Here is a 26811-nt window from a genome sequence, read left to right as displayed (position 1 = left end):
GTCTCCTGCATGGCAGGCAGCTTCTTTACCACAGAGCCATCCGAGAAGCCCATGTTGGGGATCTTCTGCCTTAATATAAACTGAAAATATAATAATATAATATATACTGTGAAAATATAAACTGCGCATGTGTGCAATTAATCTTGGGGAGCCCTAGGAGAGGTGTCAAGGAGTTGGGTCATTATCTGCAAAGCAGTTGAAAGTGACAGACAAAGTGAGCCCTGTGTGGCTTGCTCATGGGGAGAAAGATGCCCTACATATCAAAATTCAGCGGGGCCGAGATAACAAACTGGTTTCGAATCTAAGCCTTAAATCAAAAGACTTGAGTGCATGTCAGGAGAAGAGTCCTTTCTGTCCCCACAGGTTTGAGATCTCTGGCTGAGAGCCCGGTTGGAAGACACTAGTTAGTTTGTTCTTTATTTTCATCTGAAAGTTACAGGGCTATTTATCAACAAAATGACTGTCCGGGCAGCAAGATCCAGTGGTTTCTATGTACAGGCCCATCCCTGGGGTCCACACCTCTGGAGGGGCCTCTTCCCCCAAGGCCTCAGTGGGCTTCTTCCCAGGCCTCTAGGAAATAATCACAAAGACGCAGGGGATGAAAACCAGCCTGTCCCCGGCACCTGCTTTCATCCCACAGGGAGGTGGCGGCTGCTGGTGGGGGAGCCAGGCCTAGTCTTGGGGTAGCGGGTATGGGGGGCCTCTCTCTGGGGAGCCCGTCCTTCCCGCGCCCACCTCCTGGGCAGGCTCTCGTTGGACATTCCTGGGACTGCTCTGGCAGGCTCACGAGTTCCCACTCTAGCCTTCTTTTCTTTCACGTCGTGATTGGAACACCGTGGTGTCCCAGCCTCCCATTCTGGAGGCCACAAATTGCGCTGTGGAGCCTCTTCATTTGTCCCTGGCTTTTTTTTTTGTACAGAAACAACAATACTCTGGATCGGACCTTTTTTTTTTTTTTCCGCTCAGGAAACAGAAGCGGCTCAACAGGTACAGTTCTGCTGGTCAATCTGCTTCCGGCAGGGTTCCATGGTGACAGCCACGCCCACCCCACTCCGGCCAGAGGTCATTCGGGTCACCTCGCTCCAGGTGTCCGTGTCTGGGTCATAGCACTCCACGCTGTCCAAGAATGTGTGACCGTCGTAGCCCCCTGCAGGGAGGGCAGGAGGGATGGTCGGTCACTACTCCAAGGGGGTGGGGGTTGTGGGGGTAGGAAGGAAGGAAGCATGTGAAACCCTCCTACTGAAAGGGGCTAGGTGGGCTTCTCCGCCCAGGCCTCACCAAGAACGTAGATCCTTCCCTGGTGAACGGTAATTCCCAGGGCGCTTCGCCGATGCTTCATGGGGGCTACGAACGTCCACGTTTCTGTCTCCACGTCATAGCGCTCTACGCTGTTGAGCTGGTCCTGACCATCGTAGCCCCCCGCAGCATAGATACAGTTGTGCAGGACGCAGACTCCTAAACCAGACGACACAGAGAGGGTGACTCCAGGGCCTGGCCTTGGGGGACCCAGCCATCACCTTCTTGGGGGGACACCCTCCCCTCTCCCGTCACCCGTCTTCCTTCCTCCCCTCTCCTGAGGGGCCCTGTAGAGACAAAGCCAAGAGCAAGGAGCTCTATGAGCATCACTCCCAGGGTGGGGAGGGTGCTCCTCCTTGCTCCCCTCTCCGCAGCCCCCTCCCACCTGCTCCGCTTCGGATGGTGTTCATGGGTGTGATCATCCGCCACTCGTTTCTCTCTGGGTAGTAACACTCGGCTGAGTTGAGGCGGTTTGTCCCGTCGAAGCCCCCAACCGCGTAGAGCAGACGGTTGAGGACAGCCACTCCCACCCCGATCCTTCGTGTCAGCATCGGGGCCACCAAGTGCCACTCGTCCCCCTCCGGCTCATACCTGCCACAACAGAGTAGCAATGACAACAGCAGCCCCAGCCGACCTGAGACACTGACCCCCACTGATACTCCACTGTGTTGGTTTTTTTCTTTTTAATTAAAAAAAAAATTTTATTTGGCTATGCTGGGCCTTCCTGGCTGCACAGGCTTTTCTCTAGTTGCGGTGCACAGGCTTCTCACTGCAGCAGCTTCTCTAGATGTGGAGCAGGTGGGCTTCAGTAGTTTCTGCTCCAGGGCTCCTACAGCCTGGCTGAATAGTTGTGGGCACTGGCTTATAGTTGCTCTGAGGTACGTGGGATCTTCCTGGACCAGGGATAGAACCCATGTCTCCTGCATTGGCAGGTGGATTCTTTACCACTGCAATACCTGGGAAGCCCCTTACTTGAACTCTTCAATTCTCACAAGAATTCCCTACAATGCAAGTTATCAGTAGGTCTGTTTTCTAGACAAGGAAACTGAGGGTCACGGCCCCCATCTGGTCAAGGTCGCCTGCACCTCTGCTGGACTCAAATGGCTCCATCAGACCACCGCCTAAGCTAAGTGTTATATGAATGCAGGAGACACAGGAGACACCAGTTCAGTTCCTGGCTCAGGAAGATCCCCTGGAGGAGGAAATGGCAACCCACTCCAGTATTCTTGCCCAGGAAATCCCATGGACAGAGGAGCCTGGCGGGCTATATAGTCCACGGGGTCACAGAGTCAGACACACAGAGTGAGCACGCACGCAAACAAAGGGTCACCATGCACAGCTGTACTGTACACAGACTGTGTACTGCACAGGGCACCACGTCTAAGGGGGCACCTTCCATGTTTACGGACCTCATATGTGTGTTTCTTACAACCATTTGTGGATAGATGGCAGATAAATTAGCATATTAACATTCTGACAGTTTCAAACTGATGGAACTTTTTCCAAATCTGCTAATAGTCATTGTATGGGTATGTGATGGCCCTGTAAACAGTTCCCAGGCCAAGACACATCATCCAGGGTCATGACCATACATCCCCCAGGAGTTTAGCTTCACCTTGAGGCTTCCACTCCCTGAAGGCAAGGCACAGAGAAAAGCACTCAACAATTGAGGGAAGACGACCCTGGAGGTGCAGTGGATAAGAATCCACCTACCAAGGCAGGGGACATGGGTTTGAGCCCTGTGTCTTCAATCAGGAAGATTCATGTGCCATGGAGCAACTAAGCCTGTGCCACAACTGCTGAGCCCGCATGCTGCAACTACCGAAGCTGGTGGGCTTAGAGCTTGTGCTCCACAACGAGAGAAGCCACTGCCATAAGAAGCCCGTGCACCACAACGAAAAGTAGCCCCGGCTCGCAGCAACTGGCGAAAGCCTGCGTGCCCCAACGAAGACCCAGCACAGACAAAAACAAATAAACAAGTATCTTAAAAGAAAGACAGGAGGAACCCTCAGATCCCAATGGCGGGGAACGTGTTAGCGGCAGAAGCCCCGGATCCCACGCCTCCTGCACCACTCACCTCTCCACACTGTTGTGGTGGATACAGCCATGGGAGCCGCCAACGGCATAGATATGCCCGTCAATGACGCCCACCCCAATTCGGTTGCGGGGTACGCTCATGGAGGCGCAGGGCGACCACTGGTTGGTCATGGGGTTGTAGCAGTCCAGGGCGCTGGAGTCGGTGTTACCATCAGGCGAGTTGTTGCGGCCGCCCACGGCGTACAGCAGCCCACCCACCACACAGCCTGCCAGGCCGCTCCGGGGCACCTGCAGGTCCGCCAGCCGGAGCCAGGTGCCATCGCTGGGGTTGTAGGCCTCCAGGTAGCTGAGCGACTGGCGGAAGTAGCCACCGGCCGTGTAGATGAGGCGGCCCACCTTGGGTGCCCGGCAGGGCATCACCTGCGTGGGCTTGTGCAGGGTGAGCTCCTGGAAGATCTTCACCAGGTAGTCCTTGCAGCGGGAGTCCGACTGCAGGATCTCACACTTCTGCAGCTGCATCTGCAGGAAGTGGGGCGTGAGCGAGTGGCAGCGCACAGCCCGCAGCAGCGCCTGCACGTAGAAGCGCCGCTGCTCGCAGTCATACTTGACCCAGTTGATGCAGGCGTGGAAGACCTCGGACTCGCAACGCACATTCAGGTCATCCCGGCTGATGAGGGTCGCCAGCTGGCAGTGGGACAGGTTGAAGAACTCCTCTTGCTTGGCCACCTGCAGAGGGCGACAGTGTCATGGGCTGACTTACAGGTCTCTCTCCACTCCCACTCCCCAGCCCCTCGCCAAGCCCCTGCTAGGACCTTGGACAAGACACTCAATCTGCCTCTGCTAATCTCAGCTTCCTCAGGTGTGAAATAGGCATTCGAGGGACTTCCCCGGTGGTCCAGTGATTAAGAATCCACCTGCCAATGCAGGGGACACAGGTTTGATCCCTAGACTCGGAAGATACCACATGCCTTGGGGCAACTAAGCCCATGTGCCATAATCTTGAGCTCTTGCTCTAGAGCCCGTGCTCCACAAGAGAAGCCACTGCACTGAGGAGCCTGCACAGCACAATCAGAGAAGAGGCCCTGCTCACTGCAACTAAGGAAAGCCTGTGAGCAGCAACGAAGACCCAGCACAGCCATAAATAAACAAAAATTTAAAGAAGAAAAGAAACAGGCATTTGAATAGTATTAAACTCTCAGTGAGAATTCAGTGAGTTAACACTACATGCCAGGCATATAGCAGGTAAGTACATAAATGGGAAAAAAACACAACATCGCCTCTTAGATTTTGTATCATTTTGTATCTGAACTGTAAGAATGTTACCCTTTTCTTTTTTTAATGAAATTATTTTTTTCAAAAGAGCAGACTGACTTCAAAGGAAATAGCAACAGAATATGTTAGAAAGAAAAAAAAATTCAGGCTTGAAGAAAGCAGCCTGAGATGCAGTGCTGGCCCACTACCTTCTAATTGTACCACCTTGGGCAGAAACCCAAAACACTCTGTGCCTTGGTTTTCTTCCTCTATAAAAGGGGGACTATATTAGTTGCTAACTCATAGCAGGGTTATTGCTAAGGTAAATATTTCTTGTCTGGCACTGGTCTATATAAATAATTTCAGTCACCCTACATTAGTGGGATTCCAGCTTCCTGTTACCCCAAGCCGAGGCAACCCCCTGACACCAGTGTTGTGCAGGTCAGCGGGACAACCCTACTCTTGGGCCACCATCCTGGAAGCCATAAGTCCTAAGACTAACGTCAGAGCTTCTTGGGGGATCTGGTCAACCCCCAGGATGGTAGAGAATGAGAGGCATGGAGACCAAGGGTAGTGTCCACCTAGTTGGTCCCAGCCACAGGAGGATGATTTTAAAAATTTCCAGGAAGTGGGAGTTCCCTGGTGTTCCAGTGGTTGGGACTCAGGGCTTTCACTGCCAGGGCCAGGGTTCGATCCCTGGTCGGGGAACTAAGATCCTGCAAGCTGTGTGATGTGGCAAAAAAAAAAATTCCAGGAAGGCACTCCAAAGCATACCTCCTAGGATAGCTGGGAAGACTCAGAGATTTAAAGGCTGGAAATCACTTAGAACAGAGGCTGGCCCACACCAAGTATTCAACAAGCACTCATTTTCTCTACTCACAACTTCCTCCACTTAAAAATGAAAATGAAACAAAGATTAGTGTGAGCACAATACTCTGTGGACTAAAGAAAACACTGGCAGTTGACAGCATGTCACGGGTGTTCAATAAATATTTACTGACTGCCTGGAACGTCAGGCCCTGCTCAGGGCAGCCTAGGGTGGAACTGCTGCCATAGTCACTGCCCTCTGTCCCCACCTTTGACCCAAGGGAGCCCAGAGACCCATGAAGGTCTCACTTTCTTCAGCTGTTTCCCAGATTTGTCACAGATATGTAGACTGGGAGCTCAACCCTATTTTTCTCCATCTCCTTGCCTTGACCCTTCACCTCTCAAAGGGAGACGGTGAGGACCCACCTGTCTGTTTCCCGGTCCTCCCAAGGCTGCTCTGAAGCCCTGGTGCCACGTCCCCACCCCTCACTCACCTCCCCAAAGTGCATGTAGATGTATTCCCGGGCACGCTGGTGCAGCTCCGTACAGCCGATCTGCTCGGCAAAGTTGGCGATGCCAATGGCGTTGCTGGGATCCAGCTGCTGCACCAGGAAGTCGCTGCAGGCGCGGACCACGCTGTCGATCTGGTACATGACAGCGCCGTTCATGACATGGAGCACACACTTCTCCCCCATGGAAATGGATGCAGTGTAGGCGAACTCAATGAGCCGCTCCATGACCTTTGGGTGGATGCCCTCAATGGACACCACCTCCATGCCCTGCTCCCGCAGCCCGTTGGTGAACATGGCCTTGAAGACGGGGCTGGACGAGGCCAGCACCACCTTGTGGGCCATGAACTGGGCGGCAGGCGCGTCCTGGTACTTGACCTGCAGCGTCACGTCGCATAGCTGCTGGCTGAGCCGCAGTTCGTTCATGATGCCAAAGGCCTGCTTCGTGTGGTCCTCCAGGGTGTAGCTGAAGGTGCGGTTGCCATGCTGGGAGGGCGTCACCTCGGCCTTGCACTCGGTGGAGGCGTACATCACCGCGTCCCCTGCCCCCTCGGGGCGCTGTGATCTCAGGGGCAGGAATTGGGTATGGGCCCCGGCCCCGCTAGGCCTGGGTTCCGGCTGCATGGGGTTCCAGGTGACAAGGGACAACACCACCACTGGCACTCAGGGGCCTGGAGGGGGAGAGCACAGGGCTGGGCACAGGGCTGGGGGCTAGGCCTTCTTTTCTAAGATAAAGTGACTCTGAGACCAGTTTTCCTTCCAAGCCCGGGTAAAGCAGTGTTCATTTGTGCTCCCTAACTGACCCATGGCCCCACCAGTCCAAGGGCCCACCTTAAATCGTAGGTCACATGGTGCCCCTCCCCTGCTCAGAATCCCCCCATCACTCTCTGTGGCATGAAGAGTAAAACCAAACTCTTCAATGGCCTGCAAAGCCCTTCATAGTCAGCTCCCGTCCACCTGTTCCCTTTGCCCATTCTGTTCCAGCTCTCTGGGGCCCACCCCTTCTCACAGCATGTCCAACTCATTCCTTCATTCACCCCATCAACATTTCTCGGGCATGTCCAGGCACTGTTCTAGGCACCAGAGACACAGCAGGGAGCCAGACAGACATGCAATGAGCTCCCCTGGAGCCAACACCAGGGAGGAAAGGACTATAAGTGAAATAAGCAAGACTTTGGGGTCATGAAGAAAATGACAACACCATTGTGACAGGGTGCCTGTGCAGGTGGTTATTTAAAATCAGGTAGTCCTGGCCTGTCTTGGAGCTGAGACTAGAAGGATGAACTTATGAAGGGGGTGGGTAGGGGGGTGGGTGGGTGGTTGTTAGCTTTCCAGGCAGAGGGAACAGTGAGTGCAAAGACTCAAAGGCAGAATGAGAGCTGACCTGGAGAATCAGGGAAGAGTGTGATGAGAGAGAAAGACTAGTGAAGTGAGGGTGTCTGTGAACCCTGTGGAGTCTAGAGGGTCAGGGCGTGAGCTGGGTTTGAAAAAGTCAAGCAAAGAGAAGGCAGGGTATCTACAAGAGGTTCTTCATCTTATTGTTCCCTGTGCTCCACTCAGAGTCACCTCCTCTCTGTTTTATTTCCATCACACCACTTGTCAGGAATGGAAATTAGCTCCTTTGCTTGCTTGCTGATGGATGAAGGGTCTCTCTGGCCCTGAGCCCCAGGATTCAGAGGGCAGGTAGCCCTGTGTAGGTCAGGGTCCTGCCCACCCTCTCCTGTGCCTTCCCTGCAGTCCGCCTGGGGCTTGGCACTATGCAGGGGTCAGTAAGCTGTGGCTGGCTGACTGCCCACTCCACTGTGCCTGCCAGAGCACCCTCCTCTTCCACCGTGCCCTGGACACTGCTTGGCCTCCTCTCCCCAGCCGAGGCCCGGGCCTGTCTCTTAGTCTTTAGCCAAACGGTCAATGGTGCCCCCTGGGCACTGGACACTTCTCCCCCCCCCCGCCCCCCCCCCCCCGCCAAGAAGCGGTAAGGGGGGGGGGCACTGCGCATGTCCCGCCGGCGCAGCCAAGGCCTAGAGAAGGGAGGAAGTGACCCCGCCGCGGCCTTTCCATCGCAAGCCCCGGGGCGCAGACCAAGGTCCCCCCGCCACAAACGCCCCGGGATCCCCGGGCTTCCGTCCGAGCGACGCTTCCTGGGCCTCTCGCCCCAGGAATCACCCGTCGGTCGCGCCGTCCAACAAAAGGTCCGGACTCCAGCCGCGCCCTCCTGGCCCTCCGCGGAGCCGCGGGAAACCCCGAGGCGACCGGGCCCCGCATCGCCCAGTGCTCCGGCCCCCGGACACGGTCGCAGAGCACTCTAGACCCTCGGTGCCCTCAGCCCGAGCGCGGGCCGCTTCACTCACCCCGCCATGGCCGCGCTCGGGCTCCGCCTCCGTCGCCCAGGCCCGGGCGCCTCCATCGCAGCTCGCAGGGGGGAGGCGCGGAACGCGCGCAGGTCACCATGACTAAGCAGAGCCGGGAGCCGGCCGTGTCAGAATAAAAGTCCCCGCGGCCCCGGGCCTCGGGCGGCGGAGACGGCAGCGGGCCGCTCCCCCCAGCCTTCCCCGCCCACGCTCGCTGTTGCCCAGTTGCGCAGCCCCAGAGCGGCGTCCGCAGTGCCGGTAATCGCGGCGGGGCCAAGGACCCAGCCCTGGGCGCACCCGGCCCGCGTGGTCGGAGCCGCCTAGAATCAAAGCCCCGGGTTCGAGGCTCAGCGCTTCCCTGCACCCTGGATCACCGGATAGCCCTCCCCGCCGCCGCCTGCGCGTTCACCTGCGTAGCCTCCGATACTCTCACCACGGGGTGGTGATGCCAGGGGGCGCGGCGGTGGCTCCGGGCACGTTGGTGCCACCCGCGCTCCGAGCTTCCGGGAAGCCCGAGGGGCCGTGGCCTGGCTCGGGGGCGGCTCCCGCCTAACTTTCGCTATTGAAGACCTGCGAGCGCTTCCAATGTCCGGGGCGGCGGGGGAGGGGGTTGTGACTGGGCTCCGGGTCGGCGGGGCCTACGGGGTCGCGGCCGTCGAGTTGGGGGTTAGCCTCGGGACGCCCGAGAAGGAGGCGGGGAGAGAGCGGAGAGGGCGCGGCGGGGAAGAAGTCGTGATTCCCCGCCCTTCCCACAGGTGCCCGGCGCCCATGGGCGAGGAATAGGGCGGCGGGCAAGGGCGCATGGCTAAGCCCACCAAGCCGGTCCCCCCACCCCTTCGCAGTCCCTTCCATCCACTGGGTTTCGCGCGAGTCTGCTTCCCACGACCTGCTCTTCTTTTAACTCCGCACGTTCAGGTGGCAGAAGGATCCAGGCAGAGCTGTCTACCTACCTACTGGGGTTTTCATTGTTTTTACTTTTTATCTCCAATCTGGAGGCACGAGGAGCTCGCAGTTGGGAATTCGAACTCCAGCTGTGCCACTCTCTAGCTCTGCGAGGCTGGACCCATAATTTAACTGCTCCATGCTTCAATTTCCTTCCTCGTAAAATGTTAATAGGGCTTCCGTGGTGGATCAACGGTCAAGAATCCTTCTGCAATGCAGGGGACACAGGATCGATCCTTGGGTCGAAGAGATCCCCTGGAGAAGGAAATCGCAACCCACTCCAGTATTATTGCCTGGGAAATCTCATGGACAGAGGAGCCTAGTGGGCTACAGTCCCTGGGGTCTCAAAGAGTTGGGCACCACGTAGCAATAGATGTTAATAATACAGGCACCTACCTGGTAGATTATTGGGAGAACTAATTGACAATGCTAGCGCTCAATAAATATGAATGATTGTTATTTTCCATGGAAAGTGATACTGATTTTCCATTTATGCTCTTTGTTATATAAAGTTAACTTTTAAATGTATGTGGGTTTTTTTCCTTTTCTTTTCTTTCTTTTAAGAGTCCATCTGTATGAAACGCTAGACTGAACAGATACTGGTCTAAGAAAGGATTCTGCCTGCCCCCGGGGTGAATTTGGAAGATTCTGCCTCCCTGCTCTGGGTTTGGGATTAATCCCATGCAGGAGTAGGCTGGGGTGGGGTTCCTTGCTTCTCCTCCCATGCTGGTGGTGAAGCTGTGGTTTGAGTGGCTCCAGAGGTGGCGCCATAGCATAATCGCCAAATACTGTATGGGGAGTGGCTGAGGCTGTGAGCAAACCCACACCCTTCTCCACATGCCAAAGGAAACCTCTGGTATAGCTCAAAATTAACATCTACAAGCCCTGAGACCCAGCAGTGACATGTGCAGTAATTTATCCAAGGTACCCTTGCACACGTTTAGGAGGGTGTATGTACACAGATGTTTATTGCAACACTGTGTTTAAATGCCAAGTGTTGGATTTAACATGTGTGCATCCCTAGGGCCCTGGTGTAATCTATGCTGTGAAATACTATGCAGCCAGTAAAAAGAACCCATTAGCTATGTGAACGTTTTACCTCAATATTTTTAAATGTGAAAAAAATGCTCTGTAAAGCAATTATTCAATTAAAAAATAAAGTGACATAAAAAAGTGTTATGGTCTGTGCCCCCTCCCCACCAGCATTTATTGAAGCCCTAACATAACAAGATGATGGTATTTGGGCTTCCAAGGTGGCACAGTGGTAAAGAATCTGCCTACCAATGCAGGAGACTAGGGTTTGATCCCTGGGTCAGGAAAATCTCCTGAAAGAAGAAATGGCAACCCATTCCAGTATTCTTCCTGGGAAAATCCCATGGACAGAGGAGCCTGGTAGGCTATAGTCCATGGGGTCCAAGAGTCAGACACAACTGAGTGACTGAGCCCACATATAAAAATAAGTGATGTTGTTTGGAGATGGGGGCTTGGGGAGGTAGATTTAGATGAGGTCATGAGGGTGGGACCCTCATGATGGCATTAGTGCCTTTATCAGAAGAAACACCAGAGAACTTAGATCTCTTTCTCCACCATGTGAGGACACAGCCAGAAGGCAGCTGTCTATAAGCTACGAAGAGAGTTCTCACCAGAAGCTTACCATGCTGACACCTTGATCTTGGACTTCCGGCCCTATGAGAAATAAACTTTGGTCGTTTAAGGCACCCGCTGCTGCGGCTGCTAAGTCGCTTCAGTCGTGTCTGACTCTGTGCGACCCCATAGACGGCAGCCCACCAGGCTCCCCCGTCCCTGGGATTCTCCAGGCAAGAACACTGGAGTGGGTTGCCATTTCCTTCTCCAATGCATGAAAGTGAAAAGTGAAAGTGAAGTCGCTCAGTCGTGTCCAATTCACCCTGACCCCATGGACTGCAGCCTACCAGGCTCCTCCGTCCATGGGATTTTCCAGGCAAGAGTACTGGAGTGGGCTGCCGTTGCCTTCTCTGTTAAGGCACTTAGGCTGGTCCAATTAACACAGTACAAAATCTAGACATGCAACAATTTCCAAGATGATACTATTAAACGATCAAAGCAAGGTGGAGAGCAATGCTAAAGTTGTGTAAAAAGAGAGAAGATGTATTTCCATTTCAGCTCATTTACCCACAGAATGGCTCTGCAAGTTTCCCAAGTGTATATATCCAGGAGTGGGAACTGGTGCTTTTTGAATTTTATAGAATGTGAACAAGTAAATAACTCTTCTGCTATCACACCATCATCAAACAACTGAGCAATAGGGTGGGGTGGCTCAGGTTGCTCTGGAAGATTACAGGAGCCTGGGGATACTGGAACCAGGTAGGAAATTAGAATCAGTTCTCAAAGTGCACTGGCATGTGACCCCAGGCTTGAGTGTTTGTGTTCCAGGAAATAGGTTGGCTTTCCCAGTGCTTACAGCATGCAGGGATGCTGTGAGCGTGGTCCACGGGAACTCAGTTCCCCTGGCTGGTCAGTGCCCCTCACCCGCACCCCTACACACCGCCTGTCCCGGCAAATGGTGTGCCACAATCTGAACTCGAAGCCCCAGGCCCTTTCCCCAAACCCACCCTGCCCCTCTCCAGCCTGCCTCTCCACACTGAGGTTAGGAATGTGCCTGGGGACAGCTGGGAGCCCGAGACAGCTGGGAACTGTGGTCAGGACGCCTGGAACCTTTCATGGGCACAGCCGTGGCCCTAATATCGCCCCTGGCCAAAAATGCAGACCCTTGAACAAAGGAGTGTCGGTCTGGGCTTAACAGACCTCTTGAAAATGTGGAGCCTAACCTCCTTGGCTAATATCCTGGCTCAGAAAATAGGACAAAATACTCAGTTCCTGGATTCTCCTCATCTGTCAAATGGGAGTGAGAAAACCTACCTTACAAGACTGTAGGAAAGGTGAGAAAAAGGCATGTCCCAGGCCTAGAATTCTATGGGAGTAACTGTCCTGTTCTGTGCTTAGTCAATCAGTTGTGTCCGACTCTTTGTAACCCCATGGACTGCAGCCCACTAGGTTCCTCTGTCCATGGGGATTCTCCAGGCAAGAATACTGGAGTGGGTTGCCATGCCCTCCTCCAGGGGATCTTCCCAACCCAGGGATCGAACCCAGGTCTCCCACATTGCAGGCAGATTCTTTACCATCTGAGCCACCAAGGGTAAAATCAACTGTAATAACTCTTATTATTCAATTATATTTTTATTCTTTTATGAAGGATCTGATACTACTTTCAAAAAAATCTTGTTTCACAGAGGAACAGGCTGAGTCTCCTAGAGTCAAGTTTTGGGGTGCTCCGTCTTTGGCCTCTCTTCTAAAAGTGAACACCTGTCCTTGACTCGTTTCTCCCCCACACACAATTCCTCAATAATTCTGTCCAATGCCTCCCAAGTCTGTGGAGAATCTATACCATCCCAGTCCTTGTCATCACTCCCCTAGGCAGTTACCATCACCCAGTTCTCCTGGCTTCACAGAGAGCAGAGGCAGGTGTAAATACCTGAGCCTGATTAAGTCCTTCCTCTGCCTAGAACCTTCCAGGAGTACTACTTCACTCAGAGCAAAAGAAGTTTCTCCCCTGGGTCCATAAGGCTTTGCCCCACCTGCCCCATTATTTTCCTGTCTTTGTTTCTTCTCTGCCTCTCCATCCTTGCTCCAATGGCACTAAGATCTTTGCTTTTGGGAGAACACACAGGCATATTCTAGCCTTAGGACCTTTGCACCTGCTGTTCCCCCATTCTGAAATGCTCTTCCTTCAGAAGTTCCCAGGACAGGGAATTACCTAGCAGTTCATAATAAGGACTCCCTGCTTCCACTGCAGGGGTTGTAGGTTCATTCCAGATTAGGGAACTAAGATCCCACATGCCAAAAATAAAAGTTCCCAGGATAATAATCACCTCAGCTCACATCACATGTCACCACCTCTTCAAAAAGGCATCACCTGACCACCATCGCATCACTGTATTGTCACCGGAATCATCTCCACACTTCTTCACTCCGTTATCATCTCTGAGTCCGACACAAGAACATCAATTCCACAAAAGCAGGGATTTTTGTCTGTTTTCTTCATTGCTGTGGAGTTTAGCGTCAATAAAATATATTTTCCTAGGTCTTTTCTGCTTCCACCATCTTCATCTTTGGCTGCTTTTTCCTATAAATTCCTGTATTTAAAAAGTCTGCAAAAGAGCTCTTAGGAAGGGCAATGGCGGTCAAAGGCCGTCAGTCTGTAGCTGGCGGGGTTACCAGGGTCCCGGCGACCGTGGGTGCACCAGGGCAGGCGGTGGAACCGCTGGTCTCTAACCCGTCCCGCTGGGGCGAGGAGCGCTCAGAGCGGCTGGAGCTGCCATTCAGGCCGGGAGGCAGCCAGCGGTGCAGATCGCCCGAAGCCCCAGGGGCGCTCCCAGGCCGCCGGGAGGCACCTGGGTCTCGGCAGCAGGGGCCCCGGTTGCAGCAGACGAGGCGCAGGAGCGCGTGACGCAGGTCGCGGTTGGTGAACGTGTAGATGATGGGGTTCAGGAGCGAGTTGGCCATGGCCAGGCCCAGGAAGGGGTCCGCTTGCAGGAGTACAGGGCAGGCGCGCGCCGGGCACGCCACGTCCAGCAACAGCAGCAGGAAGAGAGGGCCCCAACAAGCCACGAAGGCCAGGAGCACCACGCTGAGCGTGCGCAACAGCGCCAAGGAGCGCGACGTGTGGCGCGCGCGCATCGAGGCGCCCTCGCCAGTCCTGGGGTGCGCCCGTAGGCGCCGCGCCTTGGAGCGAACCTGGCAGTATATCCGCGCGTAGAGCGCGCAGATGGCAGCCAGAATGCCTAGAAAGGCGAGCACGCAGAAGAGCACGTAGGCCTTGGCGTAGAGCGGCAGGACCGTGGAGCAGGCCTCCAGACGGCCCAGACAATTCCAGCCGAGCGCTGGCAGTAGTCCGAGGAGCAGCGACAAGCCCCAGGCGGCGGCCGCCAGCGCCAACGTGCGCCCCCGGCGGGCGGCGGGCGCGGGTCCCCGACGCTCCATGGTGAGGAGGCGCTCGAGTGCAATGGCCAAAAGGCTCAGCACGGACGCGGAGAGCGCCACGAAGACGCCGCCCTCACGGGCGAACCAGAGCGCGGGCGACAGGTGCAGCGTGAGCGGCCCCGACAGCAGGATGTTGGCGGCATAGGCGGCGCCGGCCAGCAGGTCGGACAGCGTGAGGCTTCCCAGAAGCAGGAACATGGGCGCATGGAAGCGCGGGTGGCGTCCGAGCACGACCAGCACGGCTAAATTCTCCAACACGATGAGCGCACACACGGCCAGGCACACGACGGCGTCTGCACGCAGTCCCGCACCAGGCTGGTAGCGCGCACCGCGGAGCTTGCCGGTGTAGTTGTAATGCTGGAGGATGACCTCGTTCATCCGCGCGGGCCGCGGCCGCCCCGGCTCCATGGGCCGCCCGCCCCAGGGCTGCGGAGAGGTTGGGAGCAACGTCAGGCCTGATGCGCACCATCCCCGGAGGCCTGCGAAGGCAGGCATAAGCGGTGCCTGACCTGGGAAGGGGGTTCTAACCCCCTACTCCCTACCCTACACGCACGCCGGGGCCCAGAGGGAATTTGGGATAGAAGAGGGGGTGTCCATGGAGACAGGCCGACACAAGGAGACAAATCATATCACGAAGGAACAGGGTAACAGAGTCCCACATGAAAGGGACACTAATAATTCATACAGAGGCACGGATACTCAGAGGCATCTTAGTCAAAACCAGACAGAAACAGCCACACAGAGAAAGGGACAAATACAGAGACACATCGACAAGGACATGTGCACAGAGAGTCACAAACTAGGGCAAAATGCGCAGCTACACCCTCTCAGGGAACCATGAAAGTACGTTCAGGTCTTCCCTGGTGCTCCAGTGGATAAGAATCCACCGCCTCCCACTGCAGGAGACAAGGGTTCAATCCCTGGTCCAGGAGGATCCCACAGGCCGCAGAGCAACTGAGCCTGTGCGCCACAACTATTGAGCCCAGGCACCGCAACTACTGAAAACCCAGCGCCCTAGAGCAACAAAAGAACCCACACAAGAAGTCCAAGCTGGGCAACTAGAGAGTAGTCCCGACTGGGTGCAACCAGAGGAAAGCTCACGCAACAACAAAGACCCAGCACAGCCAAAAATAAAAATAGTGTTTTAAAAAAGAAAGCACAAAACTAAATTTAAAAAAAAGGAAGTACATTCACACATGGACAAGAGAACACTGAAAGATATATACAAATTCCCCTCCACACAGACAGGATCTTATGCCTAGTCTCACAGGCCACAATTTCACAACCTCCACCCCCACCCCCTGGTACCCCAAACCCCACAATATACGCGCCTCGCTGCATAGAGGTTTTTTCCCTGCGAACTCCCCCCTTCATTCGCTGCAAAACCCCAGTGAGAAGGCAGAGAAAACTCCACCCATTTTGCAGGGCTAGAGCCTGAGGGCAGCAGACGGAATTCACCTCTCACAGACTCTTGCAGAGGGACATACACGTCATTAAAGTATAATACCTCCCAACTGTGACTTCGCGCTAACATACCCTGGGCAGGTCTCCCCTTAACCCCAATTTACAGACGAGGAAACTGAGGCTCAGACGAAGTACCTCGCAAAGAAGCAGACACAAAGATTTTCATGCTCCACACAAACACATCCACGCAGAAACTGAGACACAGTCACGGAAGTCCCACTGAACAGACGAGAAAACCAGGGCCTGGGGAGGGGAACGGATTTAATTGAACAGGGCAGAAACAAACGCCTCCCAGACGGCTTGAGCTGCACACAGGGAACCAGGCGCAAATACAGACTCACAGCGAGTCACGGACTCAGCCATGCTGGGGGGAAGGGGACACTAAACACACGCATTTGAGGGTCACTCCAGGGTCACACTCGCTGCGCTGGGGACACTGCGCAGTGGTTCGCAGCCTGTGTACCTCCCACCTCTCCTCCTTTTGCCTGGAGACAAGGGTGAGGTAGCGAAACTTGCAGTGGTGTGGCTGGGAGAGGACGAGGCAGGGGGATTCCGGGTGCCTCCCACCCCCATCCCGGGTCCCCGCATCCAGTCCCGAAATCTCAGGTTTTCCCCTTCCAAGAGCCTTCGGGAAAGGCCCGAGAAATCCAAGCCAAGGGGACAAGGGTGGTGGCCAGGGCAACCCCCACCCCCGGGCCGGGACGAGCCCCGCGCGCGAAAGGACCCGGTGGTGGACACTCACCCCTGCGCCCAGGTAGTGCGCGCTCGACAGTCGCTCGGCCGGGAGCGGAGAGAGCGGCCCCTGTTCGGGAGGCGGGGCTGGGGGCAGGAGAGGGGGCGGCCCCCAAGGCAGAGCGCTGGCAATCACCAGCAGTTGCCCCCTCCTCCTCTTGGGGTACGGGCTGCCAGCGCGTGTCTGCCAGTCTGTACCACCCGCCGCGGCAACGGAACGCGCCCTCGGCGCCGACTGGCACTGGCCAGCCCTCGGCTCCCCCCTCCGGGCCCGGGCGGCTCTCCCAGGGACGCTCCGTCGTGGTGGGAGGATCCGGAGACACGAGCAGGGGGAGGGTTCTTCAGCCCTGGCGGCCGCAACCTGAGTTTATCCCCCCCCCCCCGCCCCGTCCCCCCAACACCTAATAGAGGGGTCCCCTCTGTGCTCTGGGCACTGATCCCTCCCCTTTTACCACCTACCTTCTGATTGAACCTCCTGGGCTGCACCCCAAGGACGCCCAGTCGGCGGAGGAACCCCAGCAACCCGGGTTAAGAGGGGTCTTTAGCAGCCGGAGCCTCAATTCCCCTCCCCCCCAACAGATAGAGCCGTCGGCTTCCGGGCTCAGGCCCCACCTCCTTTCCCCTTTCCCATCCCCAGTTTGGGGCGGGTGGGGGAAGGGCAGGCGCAGTCAAGATGCTGGTGGGAATCTTCTCCTCCCCAGATAAGAAGAATCTGGCTCGTAAGTCCCCCTGGTTGTCCCGCTTCCCCCACCCCGTATCTCTCGCCCTTATCACTCTCGACAACGTGATTTACTCGGTTATCAGGTTTCTGGGCTGTGTCCCCACCAGACAGTCAGCCCCACCGGGGCAGAGATTTGTGTCTGCTCTGGGCATTGCCTGGACACAAGCCCGTGCCCAATAAGCAGCCGAGGAGTTACTGAGTGAATGAATGACTGTCTCCTCACTTTCTCCGTGTGTTTCTCCCTCCTGATTTCTCGGGGTCTCTTCGTCTCTGTTTCTCTCCGTCTGTGTGTGTGTGTGTCTTTCTCTCAGTCGCTTCTTTTGTCTTTCTCCGTCTGTGTCTCTCCCACGCCTCTCCCAGGCCTCAGCTCCTCCAATGGGCCAGTCCCAGCTGGCCCCGCACCCGCCACCCCCACTTCCCAGGAGCTTCCAGGCTGGGAAGCTCCCTCCGATCAGAGGCCAGAGCCGGGAAGCGGGGGCTGGGCCTGGCTGCTGCGACCTTCGCTAGGACTGTGCCCTTTGCACCGGCCGCCTCAGGTTCTGCCGGCCTCGGCCTCCGGTGGGGTGAGGGCGGCCCAGAGATGATCAGGGGATGGATAAGATGGGTCAGAGGGACGCCCCCGGGAGAGAGACCCCTTGGGGCATCCAGGCTAGGTTGCATCCTCCTGTCGCCTCTTAGGGATCCCAGTGGCTCCAAATAGAACCACTCTTCCCTGCTCCTTCCCTGGTGGGTCAGATGGTAAAGCCAGATGGTAAAGCGTCTGCCTACAATGCTGGAGACCTGTGTTGGGAAGATCCCTTGGAGAAGGCAATGGTAACCCACTCCAGTTCTCTTGCCTGGAAAATCCCAAGGATGGAGGAGCCTGGTAGGCTGCAGTCCATGGGGTCGCAAAGAGTCAACAGAACTGAGTGACTTCTCTTCTCTTTGCCTGCTCCAACAGATCAGGCACTGGGGCAACGTAGCCAGGGAAGCCAGAGTTGGGGGGCGCGGAGATGGTTGTTGGGTGGGGTGGGTGTGGTAAGATTTGAGTGCTGGAGCCCCCAGCCTCCCCCACCAAGCCATCGAGGATGAGCCCTGAAGATTCCCCCAAGTGTCAGGGCCATGTGCTTGATAAATGACCCCCTTCTGTAAAGGGGAAGCCACACCCTAGGGTGGGAATGTGGCTGCTTCTCACCTCCCAAGTGGCAATCTCACCTCCCACGGGCCCTATATACAGTGGAGGGGGGCTTCCGGCCCTGGGTCCCCGGCCCAGCACCCCCAACTTGTGCCACTTCATGCATGAGATCCCACAAGATCACAGCTTTCTTCTGCTCCAGATGGTCCCATGGCTCCCTATGTGGCTCAGAGTAAAAGTCCAAATTCGAAAAATACCAGGCCTTTAAGGCCCACAAGGCCTGGCACAGTCTCTCCCTCTTTTATCTCCATTCTTCCTATTCCAGCCCCACTGTCTCCCCCCCTGTCCCACCCCCACACCACATCCTCACACTCTTCAAGACCTTGGGACTTGGGGATCAGCGTGACCGGAACACCCTGCCCCCAGCCCTTCCCAGGCAGTCACTTCCTCAGAGAGGCCTTCCCGTCTGTGTCCCCCTCCTCCCCAGTCTCACACTGCAGTTGGTACCGTCTGAAATGACCTTCATTATTTACTGATTCATATGGTACATCATATGTCTCTGCCCTGGACTCCCAGCTCCAGGAAGGCAGGGGCCCTGTCTGTGCTTCTGCCCAGTCATTGAGTAAAAATTAAGAGTTTGGAGACTGGAGCCAGGCTCAGTTACTTTGTAATCTAGGACTCCAGACAAGTGACACTCTCCTCGGAGCCTTGGTGGCCTCTTTTGTAAAATGGATAATGACAGTTTCCACTCTGAGAAATGCCATTGAGGAGGAAGGGATGGAACAGAGCTTCCAGACACAGGTGAGTGTTCAATAAATGTTGGCTAGGGCACTAGTGGGAAAGAACCTATCTGTCAATGCAGGTAGACGTAAGAGATGTGAGTTCGATCCCTGGGTCAGGAAGATCCCCTGTAGGAAGTCATGGCAGCCCACTCCAGTATTCTTTGCCTGGAGAATCCCATGGACAGAGGAGCCTGGCGGGCTACAGTCCATAGGGTCGGACACAACTGAAACGACTCAGCACGCATGCACAGGTGCTACTGGGCACCCCTGTATCCCTGAGGAGGAATTAGAAGGGGTTCAGCTCAGGCCCCACCTGCCCCACGTACCACCATCAACCCAGCCCGCCCCACGCCTTGCCCCCCACCCATGCCTGATCTCTTCCCAGGGAAGGGCACCCCTGCCACAGCCTGCCCGCCTGATGCATGCCTGGGCTGGCACACCTGCCTGGTAAGTTCTGCTGCCAGGGCCGTCACCCACAGGGGCTGCTCCACCCAATCTGTACCCATTCTCCCTGAGCTGTAGCCTTGGCTCTAAAAGAGCAAAATGCCTCCCACAGCCCCCTCACACTTCCACCCATCCAAAGCAAGACTTCCCAATGCCCCATCTCTATCTCCCACCTACCAGTTCTGAGGCTTGAATGTGGCTGCAGGGAGCTGCGAACTGACAACTTTCCCACAACCAGAGCAGTCATGTTTCCGCAAGGAGGGGAGGAGGTGGTGTCTCAAACTGTAGGTCAGAGGGCCAACTCTGCCTCACAACTCTAAGATTTGTTTGCTTGGCTCCAAGGTTTCCCATTCAAACGTCTGTCTGAACTGAATAGAAACACTGTACTCAGGTGAGTGAGTTTGTGTCTCACAGGGGTAGAGCTTAATTTGGGAATAGCTATGTACTAGCATTAAACAAATAAGTACGTAGATTGTAGATACTGACAACCAGTTTTCATACTGTTGGAGAGGAAGTTGCAAATAAGCACTGTGTTGCTAGATGGGGTTATCATTGTGAGATGTTTAATAGTTAGAGATGAACCTATTTGCAAAGTGGAAATAGAAACAGAGGCAGAGAACAAACATACGGATGCCAAGGCAGGGGAAGGGTGGGTGGGATGAATTGGGAGATTGAGACTGACATATATACACCACTGATACTGTGTATAAAATAGATAACTAATGAGAACCGACTGTATAGCACAGGGAACTTTACTTAATGCTCTGTGGTGACCTCAATGGGAAGGAAAGCCAAAAAGGAGTAGATATGTATACAGAGAGCTGATTCACTTTGCTGTACAGCAGAAACTAACACAACATTGTAATGCAGCTATACTCCAATAAAAATTTTTTCAAATAAAGGTTTATATTTTTTTAATAAAGGATTATATTTTTTTAAATATAGGCTTGAGTGTATACAGATTTCCTAGCTCTGTCTGCCATGTGTCCAGAAGCAATGACACCCTAGAAGCAATGCGTACACTCAGCATCCAGAACTGGTTTCTGAATGCCACTCTCCAGGAGGAGGAACCAGGGCTCCTTGGAGGAATGACTGCTTCTAGGATTAGGGCAGAGAAAATCCACAAGGACACTGGAGCCTCTTCTAGAGCCAGAAGTGGAGAACTCAAAAAGGCAAAAGGACAGGAGCCAGCCTGAAAAGAACTCCTGCTGGCCAAAGCTGGGACAACTTGAACAAACTAGACAGCATTAGAATTGAATTATAATCCGAAGAATAAGTAACCACAAGTCCAAACTGATTTAAATACACGAGTGAGTCTATTTTAAGATGAGGGAGAAGGAACAACTCTTCCTGACAGAAAAATTCCAGTTAAGTATAATGAGGGGCTTCCTTGGTCGGGTCCAGTGGTTAGAACAAAGAGCTTCCATTGCAGAGGTCATAGGTTCAATCCTTAGTCGGGTAAGTAAGATCCCCCAAGTGTGGGATGCAGCAAAAAAAAAAAAATCACTATGCACTTTGGGTGATAATGATGTGTTCATGGGTCATGTAGATTCACCAGTGGTTCAAAATACACTACTGTTGTGTGGGATGTCCATAGAGGGAGAGATTTGGGGTGGGAGATTCTGGGTGTATACGGGAAATCTCTGTACTTTCTGCTCAATTTTGCTGTGAAACTAAAACTGCTATAAAAAAAAATAAAATTTATTAATCAAAAAAAGGAGGGGGGATAAATTAGGAGTTTGACACTAATATATACACACTACTATAGATAAAATAGATAATCAACAAGGACCTACTATATAGCACAGGAAATATTCTGTAATAACCTGTATGGGAAGAGAATCTGAAAAAGAATGGGTATAACTGAATCATTTTGCTATACGCCTGAAACTAACACAACATTATAAATCAGCTATGAAAGTGAAATGTTAGTTGCTCAGTTGTCTGTGATTCTTTGCGACCCCATGGACTGTAGCCCCCCAGGCTCCTCTGTCCATGGAATTCTCCAGGCAAGAATACTGGAGTTCGTAGCCGTTCCCTTCTCCAGGGGATCTTCCTCATCCAAGGATTGAACCCAGATCTCCCCCATTGCAGACAGATCCTTCACAGTCTGAACCACCAGGGAAGCCCAAATCAGCTATACTTCAGTATAAAATAAAAATTAAAAAAAATACATAAAAAGCATTGGCCTGAGAAATCCATGGGTGGATATATGTCCCCAGCTCACTTTACTGGGTTGCTTTGGGTATTTTTATTGCCAGCCTGGCCTCTGAAGGTATTTGAACTTGAAATGCCTAACTGTGCTGTCAGGAGCACAATTTTTTTTTAATGTTTATATTCTTTTTTATTTTCTGGGCCAAGTCTTAGTCGAGGCATGTGGGATCTAGTTTCCTGACCAGGGGTCCAACCCAGGTCCCTTGCACTCAGAGCCTGGAGCCTTAGCCACTGAACCACCAGGGAAGTCCCTTTGTTTCGCTTTTTTTTCTTTCGTTTCGTTTTATGACTGAATAGTACAATTGTATGAATGTCCTTATTTAAGTTTTTTTTAATTTTTTACCAAAGTTTATTCTTAAATGTACAATAGGTTCTCAGACAACACTTCATTCTAGCTGTAGATGGCAACAGATATTATGGCAGGGAATCCAGATGTTTAAACAGGAATGGAAATAAGGGTCTTCGTTGTCTCAGACACAGGAACAGCTTGCTGCTACTACTGCTGCTAAGTTACTTCGCTTGTGTCCGACTCTGGGACCCCATAGATGGCAGGCAGCCCACCAGGCTCCCCGTCCCTGGGATTCTCCAGGTAAGAACACTGGAGTGGGTTGCCATTTCCTTCTCCAATGCATGAAAGTGAAAAGTGAAAGTGAAGTCGCTCAGTCATGTCCGACCCTGCGACCCCATGGACTGCAGCCTACCAGGCTCCTCCATCCATGGGATTTTCCAGGCAAGAGTACTGGAGTGGGGTGCCATTGCCTTCTCCGAAGGAACAGCTTACTGTTTGCCAAATTTCTTAATTTCACCTCTGGCCAGAGGGCCTTTCCCCGAGGCCTTTGCTTTTAGCTCCTCCAGTTTCTTCTGCTCTTCCTTCTGTTTCTGCTTGAATGTATTATCTTCCTGGTCCGTCTCCTTGGCTTGCTTCCTGGGCTGCTTCAGGGGCTTCTTCTTGCCACCATTACGGCCCAATATGGTGCCTGCTGCCCCTTCCCCAGACCCTGCCATTGGAAGTGCTAAAGATTTTAAAAGGCTCTGAGAAGAGGCTTTGAGTTGGGAGGAGGAGGGGAGGAGAAGGCAGCTTCATAGGGATGGGGTAGGGGGGAAATCGCCTAGTCCCCAGGTGCTGGGCACAAACTGGGCAGAGCCATGCTTTTCTCACCTGCTCACTTCGGACCTTGTGAGCTGCCCAGGGGAAAATCTGACCTCACCCTTCCACACATGTGTCCCCAGTTGCTGCTAGGATTAAACCCAGGCCGAGGGAAGGGAAGATCCCCTGGAGGAGGAAATGGCAACCCACTCCAGTATTCTTGCCTGGGAAATCCCTTGGACAGAGGAGCCTGGCTGGCTAGAGTCCATGGGGTCTTAAAAGAGTTGGATATGACTGACTTACTAAGCAACAAGGGCTCCAAAAGCTGCAGGTGTGGATGGGGGAACTGAGTCCCCTGGAGGCAGAGGGGACAGGGGCACCCCTCCATGCATCCCTCACTTCCAAATGAACCTTGAAACTTGGAATCAGAACCTTCTCTCTCTCTCTCTCTCTCTCTCTCTCTCTCTCTCTTCCCCTTCACACTTAGACATTCATTTCACAAACTAGGTTGTGGAGGGGAAGGGAAAGAACAGCTGGGCAGAAAGATTGAGTCAGCATATGCAAAAATCTGGATGCTGGAAAGATTGTGTGAGTAGAAATCAGGTCAGTGGGGCAGAATTGTGGCAAAAGGGAAGGAAAGAGCAGGGGTGAGGGGGTGAAGCTGGGGGCGGGGCAAGGGAGGATCTGCGGACCTCAAATATCAGGCCTCTGCTATCTGATCATCATTTTGCTGTGTGACTTGCTTAACCTCTCTGACCTCAGTCTCCTCGTCTGTAAAATGAAGTAATGAAAGTCTTTTTCGTTCTCACAGTGATCTTGTGATACAAGCACCCTTATTGGTGTAAAGAGCTAACACATTGCCCAGACCCGGAGCTTAACCACTTGATAAATGTCAGACATTATTTTATTTTTAACACCCTTACTGAGATATAATTCACATACCACACAATTCACCCATTTAAAGTATGCGATTCTGGGGAGTTCCCTGGTGGTCCAACAGTTAAGACTCAGTGCTTTCACTGCAGGGGGCCTGGGTTCAATCCCTGGTCAGGGAACAAGATCCCACATACTGCAACTAAAGATCCTGGATGCCTCAACTAAGACCCTGTATGTGTGTGTGTGTTAGTCATTCAGTCGTGTCCAACTCTTTGCAACCCCATAGATTATAGCCTTCCAGGCCCCTCTGTCCATGGGATTCTCCAGGCAAGAATACTGGAGTGAGTTGCGGTTTTCCTCCTCCAGGGGATCTTCCCAACCCAGAGATCTAACCCAGGGGTCTCCTGCATTGAAGGCAGATTCTTTACCCTCTGAGCCACCATGGAAGTCCATGCAGCCGTATATATAAATAGTTAAAAAAAAAAGCATCTGGGGGAAAAAAAAGATATATATGTATGTATAACTGAATCACTTTTCTGTACATCTGAAGCTAACCCAACATTGTAAATAAACTATACATCAATTTAAAAAGAGAAAAAAGAAAGCTCAAGCAAACCAGGCCATTGGCAACTGGCCCTTTCCCTCCTCCCCACCCCTCATCATACCATGGTCTATCTTTGAATCTTCAAATCTGACAACTGTTCCTCATGATCAGAGAAGCAAGACTTGGGGTCAGACAGACGTGGGTTGGAATTCTGTCTCCAGCGATCAGCAGATGGATTCATTTCTGTGAGCCTCAGTTTCCTTATCAGTAAATAGGAATCCTAATTATTCCCTCTCTCACAGGGTTCAATGAGATAGGTCATGTCAACTCTTTTTTTTTAAGTTGGCTACACCAGGTCCTAGTTGCAGCAAGTGGGATCTTTAGTTGTGACATGTGGGATCTAGTTCTCTGTCACTGCTGTTCAGTCACTAAGTTGTGTCCAGCTCTTCGCGACCCCATGAACTGCAGTACTCCAGGCTTCACTGTCCTTCACTATCTCCTGGACTTTGCTCAAACTCATGTCCATTGAGTCGATGATGCCTTCCAAACATCTCATCCTCTGTCGCCCCCTTCTCCTCTTGCCTTCAATCTTTTCCAGCAACAGTGTCTTTTCCAGTGAGTCGACTCTTCCCATCAGGTGGCCAAAGTATTGGAGCTTCAGCTTCCGCATCAGTCCCTCCAGTGAATATGCAAGGTTAATTTCATTTAGGATTGACTGGTTTGATCTCTTTGCAATTTAAGGAACTCTCAAGAGTCTTCTCTAGCACCAAAATTTGAAAGAATCAATCTTTTGACACCTAGCCTTCCTTACGGTCCAGCTCTCACATCCATTCCTGACTACTGGAATAAACCATAGCTTGGGCTATATGGATCTTTGTCAGCAAAATGATGTTGCTGTTTTTTAATATGCTGTCTAGGTTTGTCATAGGTTTGTCCTCCCAAGGAGCAAGCATCTTTTAATTTCATGGCTGCAGTCACCGTACGTAGTGATTCTGGAGCCCAGGAAAATAAAAGCTGTCACTGTTTCCACTTTTCCCCATCTATTTGCCATGAAGTGATGGGACCAGATGCCATGATCTTAGTTTTTTGAATGTTGAGTTTTAAGGCAGCTTTTTCACTCTCCTCTTTCTAGTTCCCTGGCCAGGGAATCAAACCTGTGCTCCCTGCATTAGGAGCTCTGAGTCTTAGCCATTGGACCACCAGAGAAGTCCCTCATGTCAACTCTAGCGCAGTTCCTGGCATGGAGTAGGGGCTGTATTTATCGGGATTTGCTTAGCTGAAAGTTCCAGAAAAAAAATTAAGGCCAACTCAAAAACAGCTCAAACAAGCATGGAAGCTGTGGTTAGGAATGAACTGACTCCTGTAGCTGAAAATCTGGGGATCTGGGAGTTGGGTTAACTTCAGGCATGGCTGGATCAAGAAGCTCTGATAGCACCAGAAATGCAACTCTCTCTTGACTCAGCTGAGCTTTCATCTCATCAAGCTCCCCTTTGGGTGGCAGAGATTCTTCCTGGTGCTACAGATTCATTATTCCCACTCAGTAGCAATTTGGAAAGAGATATCCAATTGCTCTAGTGTTCCACCGAAAGTCCCAGTACTGAATCTCATGGGTCTTTCTAGGATCACATGTCATAATTTAACCAATCTCTTAGCGCGGGGTTGGGGGGTGGGGTGGGTGGGAATGGACTACTCTGATTGGTCAGGCTGGAAAATGTGGGCGGGGTCAACCCAAAGTTGATCTGAGCCTGTTCATGTGGGCCATTAGGAGTCTCCAAATCTTGCTAGGTTGTTTTTCAGGAATCTGAGATGGGAAGATCACAGAACAACAGAAAAGGCAAAAGTTAAATTCTGGGAGTTCAGTTTAGGGCCAGTTGAGTTTGAGATGCCTCCCAGCCATCAGGTGGTATCACTGAGTCATCAATTGACTATGAGACATGCATTCATCTGGTGTCTTGGTGGCTCAAGTTGTTTTTTTTCTTTCAGTGTTACAGCTCCATTTTATTCAAGTTGTTTTTATTGATTTTATGGAAATATAGTTTCCTTTTGAAGGATACCCTTAAGAAGTGTAATTATTATGATATATAATTTCTCCACTGGAGTTAATTTCCTTTTTTTTTTCTTTGGTTCTCTTTCTTAGAAGTTCTAGCAATTTATCTCAATTCAATTTTCCCTATGATAAAATTCATCCAATAATCTAGAGGTGAATGTGTGCCTGCTAAGTCGCTTCAGTGATGTCCACCTCTTTGTGACCCTATGGACTGTAGTCCTCCCACCCCTAGGCTTCTCTGCCCATGGGATTCTCCAGGCAAAAATACTGGAGTGGGTTGCCATGCCCTTCTCCAGGGGATCTTCCTGACTCAGGGATTGAATCCATGTCTCTTATGTCACCTGCATTAGCAGGCAGGTTCTTTACCTTTAGTGCTACCTGGGAAGCATAATATAGACATAGCATTCTGTTTTCCTCCTGGGTCCTTTTTGTTGGGGATTTCTTCCTGTCATGATCCTAGGAATTCTCTTTATTGTTTAATTGGGTTTTTTCCCCCAATCAGTTAATTTATTTTTGCTTGTGTTGGGTCTTAGTTGCTCCTTGAAGGATGTTTGTTTCCCAGCATGGGCTCCAGAGT

The 26811-nt window shown here is 52.7% G+C and overlaps 3 protein-coding genes and 1 long non-coding RNA gene across 15 annotated transcripts; 1 reads left to right on the top strand and 3 right to left on the bottom strand.

Annotated features, from left to right (window-relative positions):
* Positions 1-390: 390 nt before the first annotated feature.
* KEAP1 (kelch like ECH associated protein 1) lies at positions 391-9088 on the bottom strand. 3 transcript variants are annotated; one of them, XM_025293529.2, is made up of 7 exons: positions 8249-8554; positions 5886-6571; positions 3374-4059; positions 1682-1887; positions 1279-1455; positions 944-1147; positions 391-570 (listed from the first exon to the last, which is right to left on the bottom strand). In XM_025293529.2, the coding sequence occupies exons 2-6, from the start codon at positions 6522-6524 to the stop codon at positions 981-983; spliced, it is 1875 nt and encodes a 624-aa protein (XP_025149314.1). In that variant the 5' UTR covers positions 6525-6571; positions 8249-8554; the 3' UTR covers positions 391-570; positions 944-980. The 3 variants fall into 3 exon arrangements, with proteins under 3 accessions (XP_025149314.1, XP_006068413.2, XP_006068412.2); XM_006068351.4 differs by lacking the exon at positions 8249-8554 and adding an exon at positions 8658-9088 and having other exon boundaries at positions 391-1147; XM_006068350.3 differs by having other exon boundaries at positions 391-1147; positions 8249-8552.
* A 3299-nt stretch (positions 9089-12387) lies between these two features.
* Positions 12388-20043, bottom strand: S1PR5 (sphingosine-1-phosphate receptor 5). Of its 10 annotated transcripts, XM_044948608.1 has the most exons (4): positions 16416-16839; positions 16015-16158; positions 15809-15916; positions 12388-14635 (listed from the first exon to the last, which is right to left on the bottom strand). In XM_044948608.1, the coding sequence occupies exon 4, from the start codon at positions 14615-14617 to the stop codon at positions 13421-13423; it is 1197 nt and encodes a 398-aa protein (XP_044804543.1). In that variant the 5' UTR covers positions 14618-14635; positions 15809-15916; positions 16015-16158; positions 16416-16839; the 3' UTR covers positions 12388-13420. The 10 variants fall into 10 exon arrangements, with proteins under 10 accessions (XP_044804543.1, XP_006068417.1, XP_006068416.1 ...); XM_006068355.3 differs by lacking the exons at positions 16015-16158; positions 16416-16839 and adding an exon at positions 17350-17462; XM_006068354.4 differs by lacking the exons at positions 16015-16158; positions 16416-16839 and adding an exon at positions 16865-17166.
* Positions 17338-21220, top strand: LOC102405447. Its single transcript, XR_003111523.2, has 3 exons — positions 17338-19041; positions 19809-19857; positions 20412-21220. It is a non-coding gene; the product is annotated as an uncharacterized LOC102405447 (long non-coding RNA).
* Positions 21221-22435: 1215 nt separating this feature from the next.
* On the bottom strand, positions 22436-22685 carry LOC123335282 (translation machinery-associated protein 7-like). Its single transcript, XM_044948729.1, has one exon. The coding sequence runs from the start codon at positions 22683-22685 to the stop codon at positions 22458-22460; it is 228 nt and encodes a 75-aa protein (XP_044804664.1). The 3' UTR covers positions 22436-22457.
* Positions 22686-26811: the final 4126 nt, after the last annotated feature.

Source organism: Bubalus bubalis, chromosome 9 (assembly GCF_019923935.1).
Source record: "Bubalus bubalis isolate 160015118507 breed Murrah chromosome 9, NDDB_SH_1, whole genome shotgun sequence".
Lineage (NCBI taxonomy): Eukaryota > Metazoa > Chordata > Mammalia > Artiodactyla > Bovidae > Bubalus > Bubalus bubalis.
The sequence above is the reverse complement of the archived record's forward strand: the minus strand, read 5'-3'. Positions and strand labels throughout refer to the sequence as shown.

Bases quoted from the DNA above. Each gene is read 5' to 3' on its own strand.
- KEAP1 (XM_006068351.4), bottom strand. From the start codon at position 6,524: ATGCAGCCGGAACCCAGGCCTAGCGGGGCCGGGGCCCATACCCAATTC. The intron at 4,060-5,885 runs GTGAGTGAGGGG...CGCCCTCTGCAG, and splicing joins TCTACATGCACTTTGGGGAG to GTGGCCAAGCAAGAGGAGTT. The intron at 1,456-1,681 runs GTGGGAGGGGGC...CGTCTGGTTTAG, and splicing joins CACCATCCGAAGCGGAGCAG to GAGTCTGCGTCCTGCACAAC.
- S1PR5 (XM_025293526.2), bottom strand. From the start codon at position 14,617: ATGGAGCCGGGGCGGCCGCGGCCCGCGCGGATGAACGAGGTCATCCTC.
- LOC123335282 (XM_044948729.1), bottom strand. From the start codon at position 22,685: ATGGCAGGGTCTGGGGAAGGGGCAGCAGGCACCATATTGGGCCGTAAT.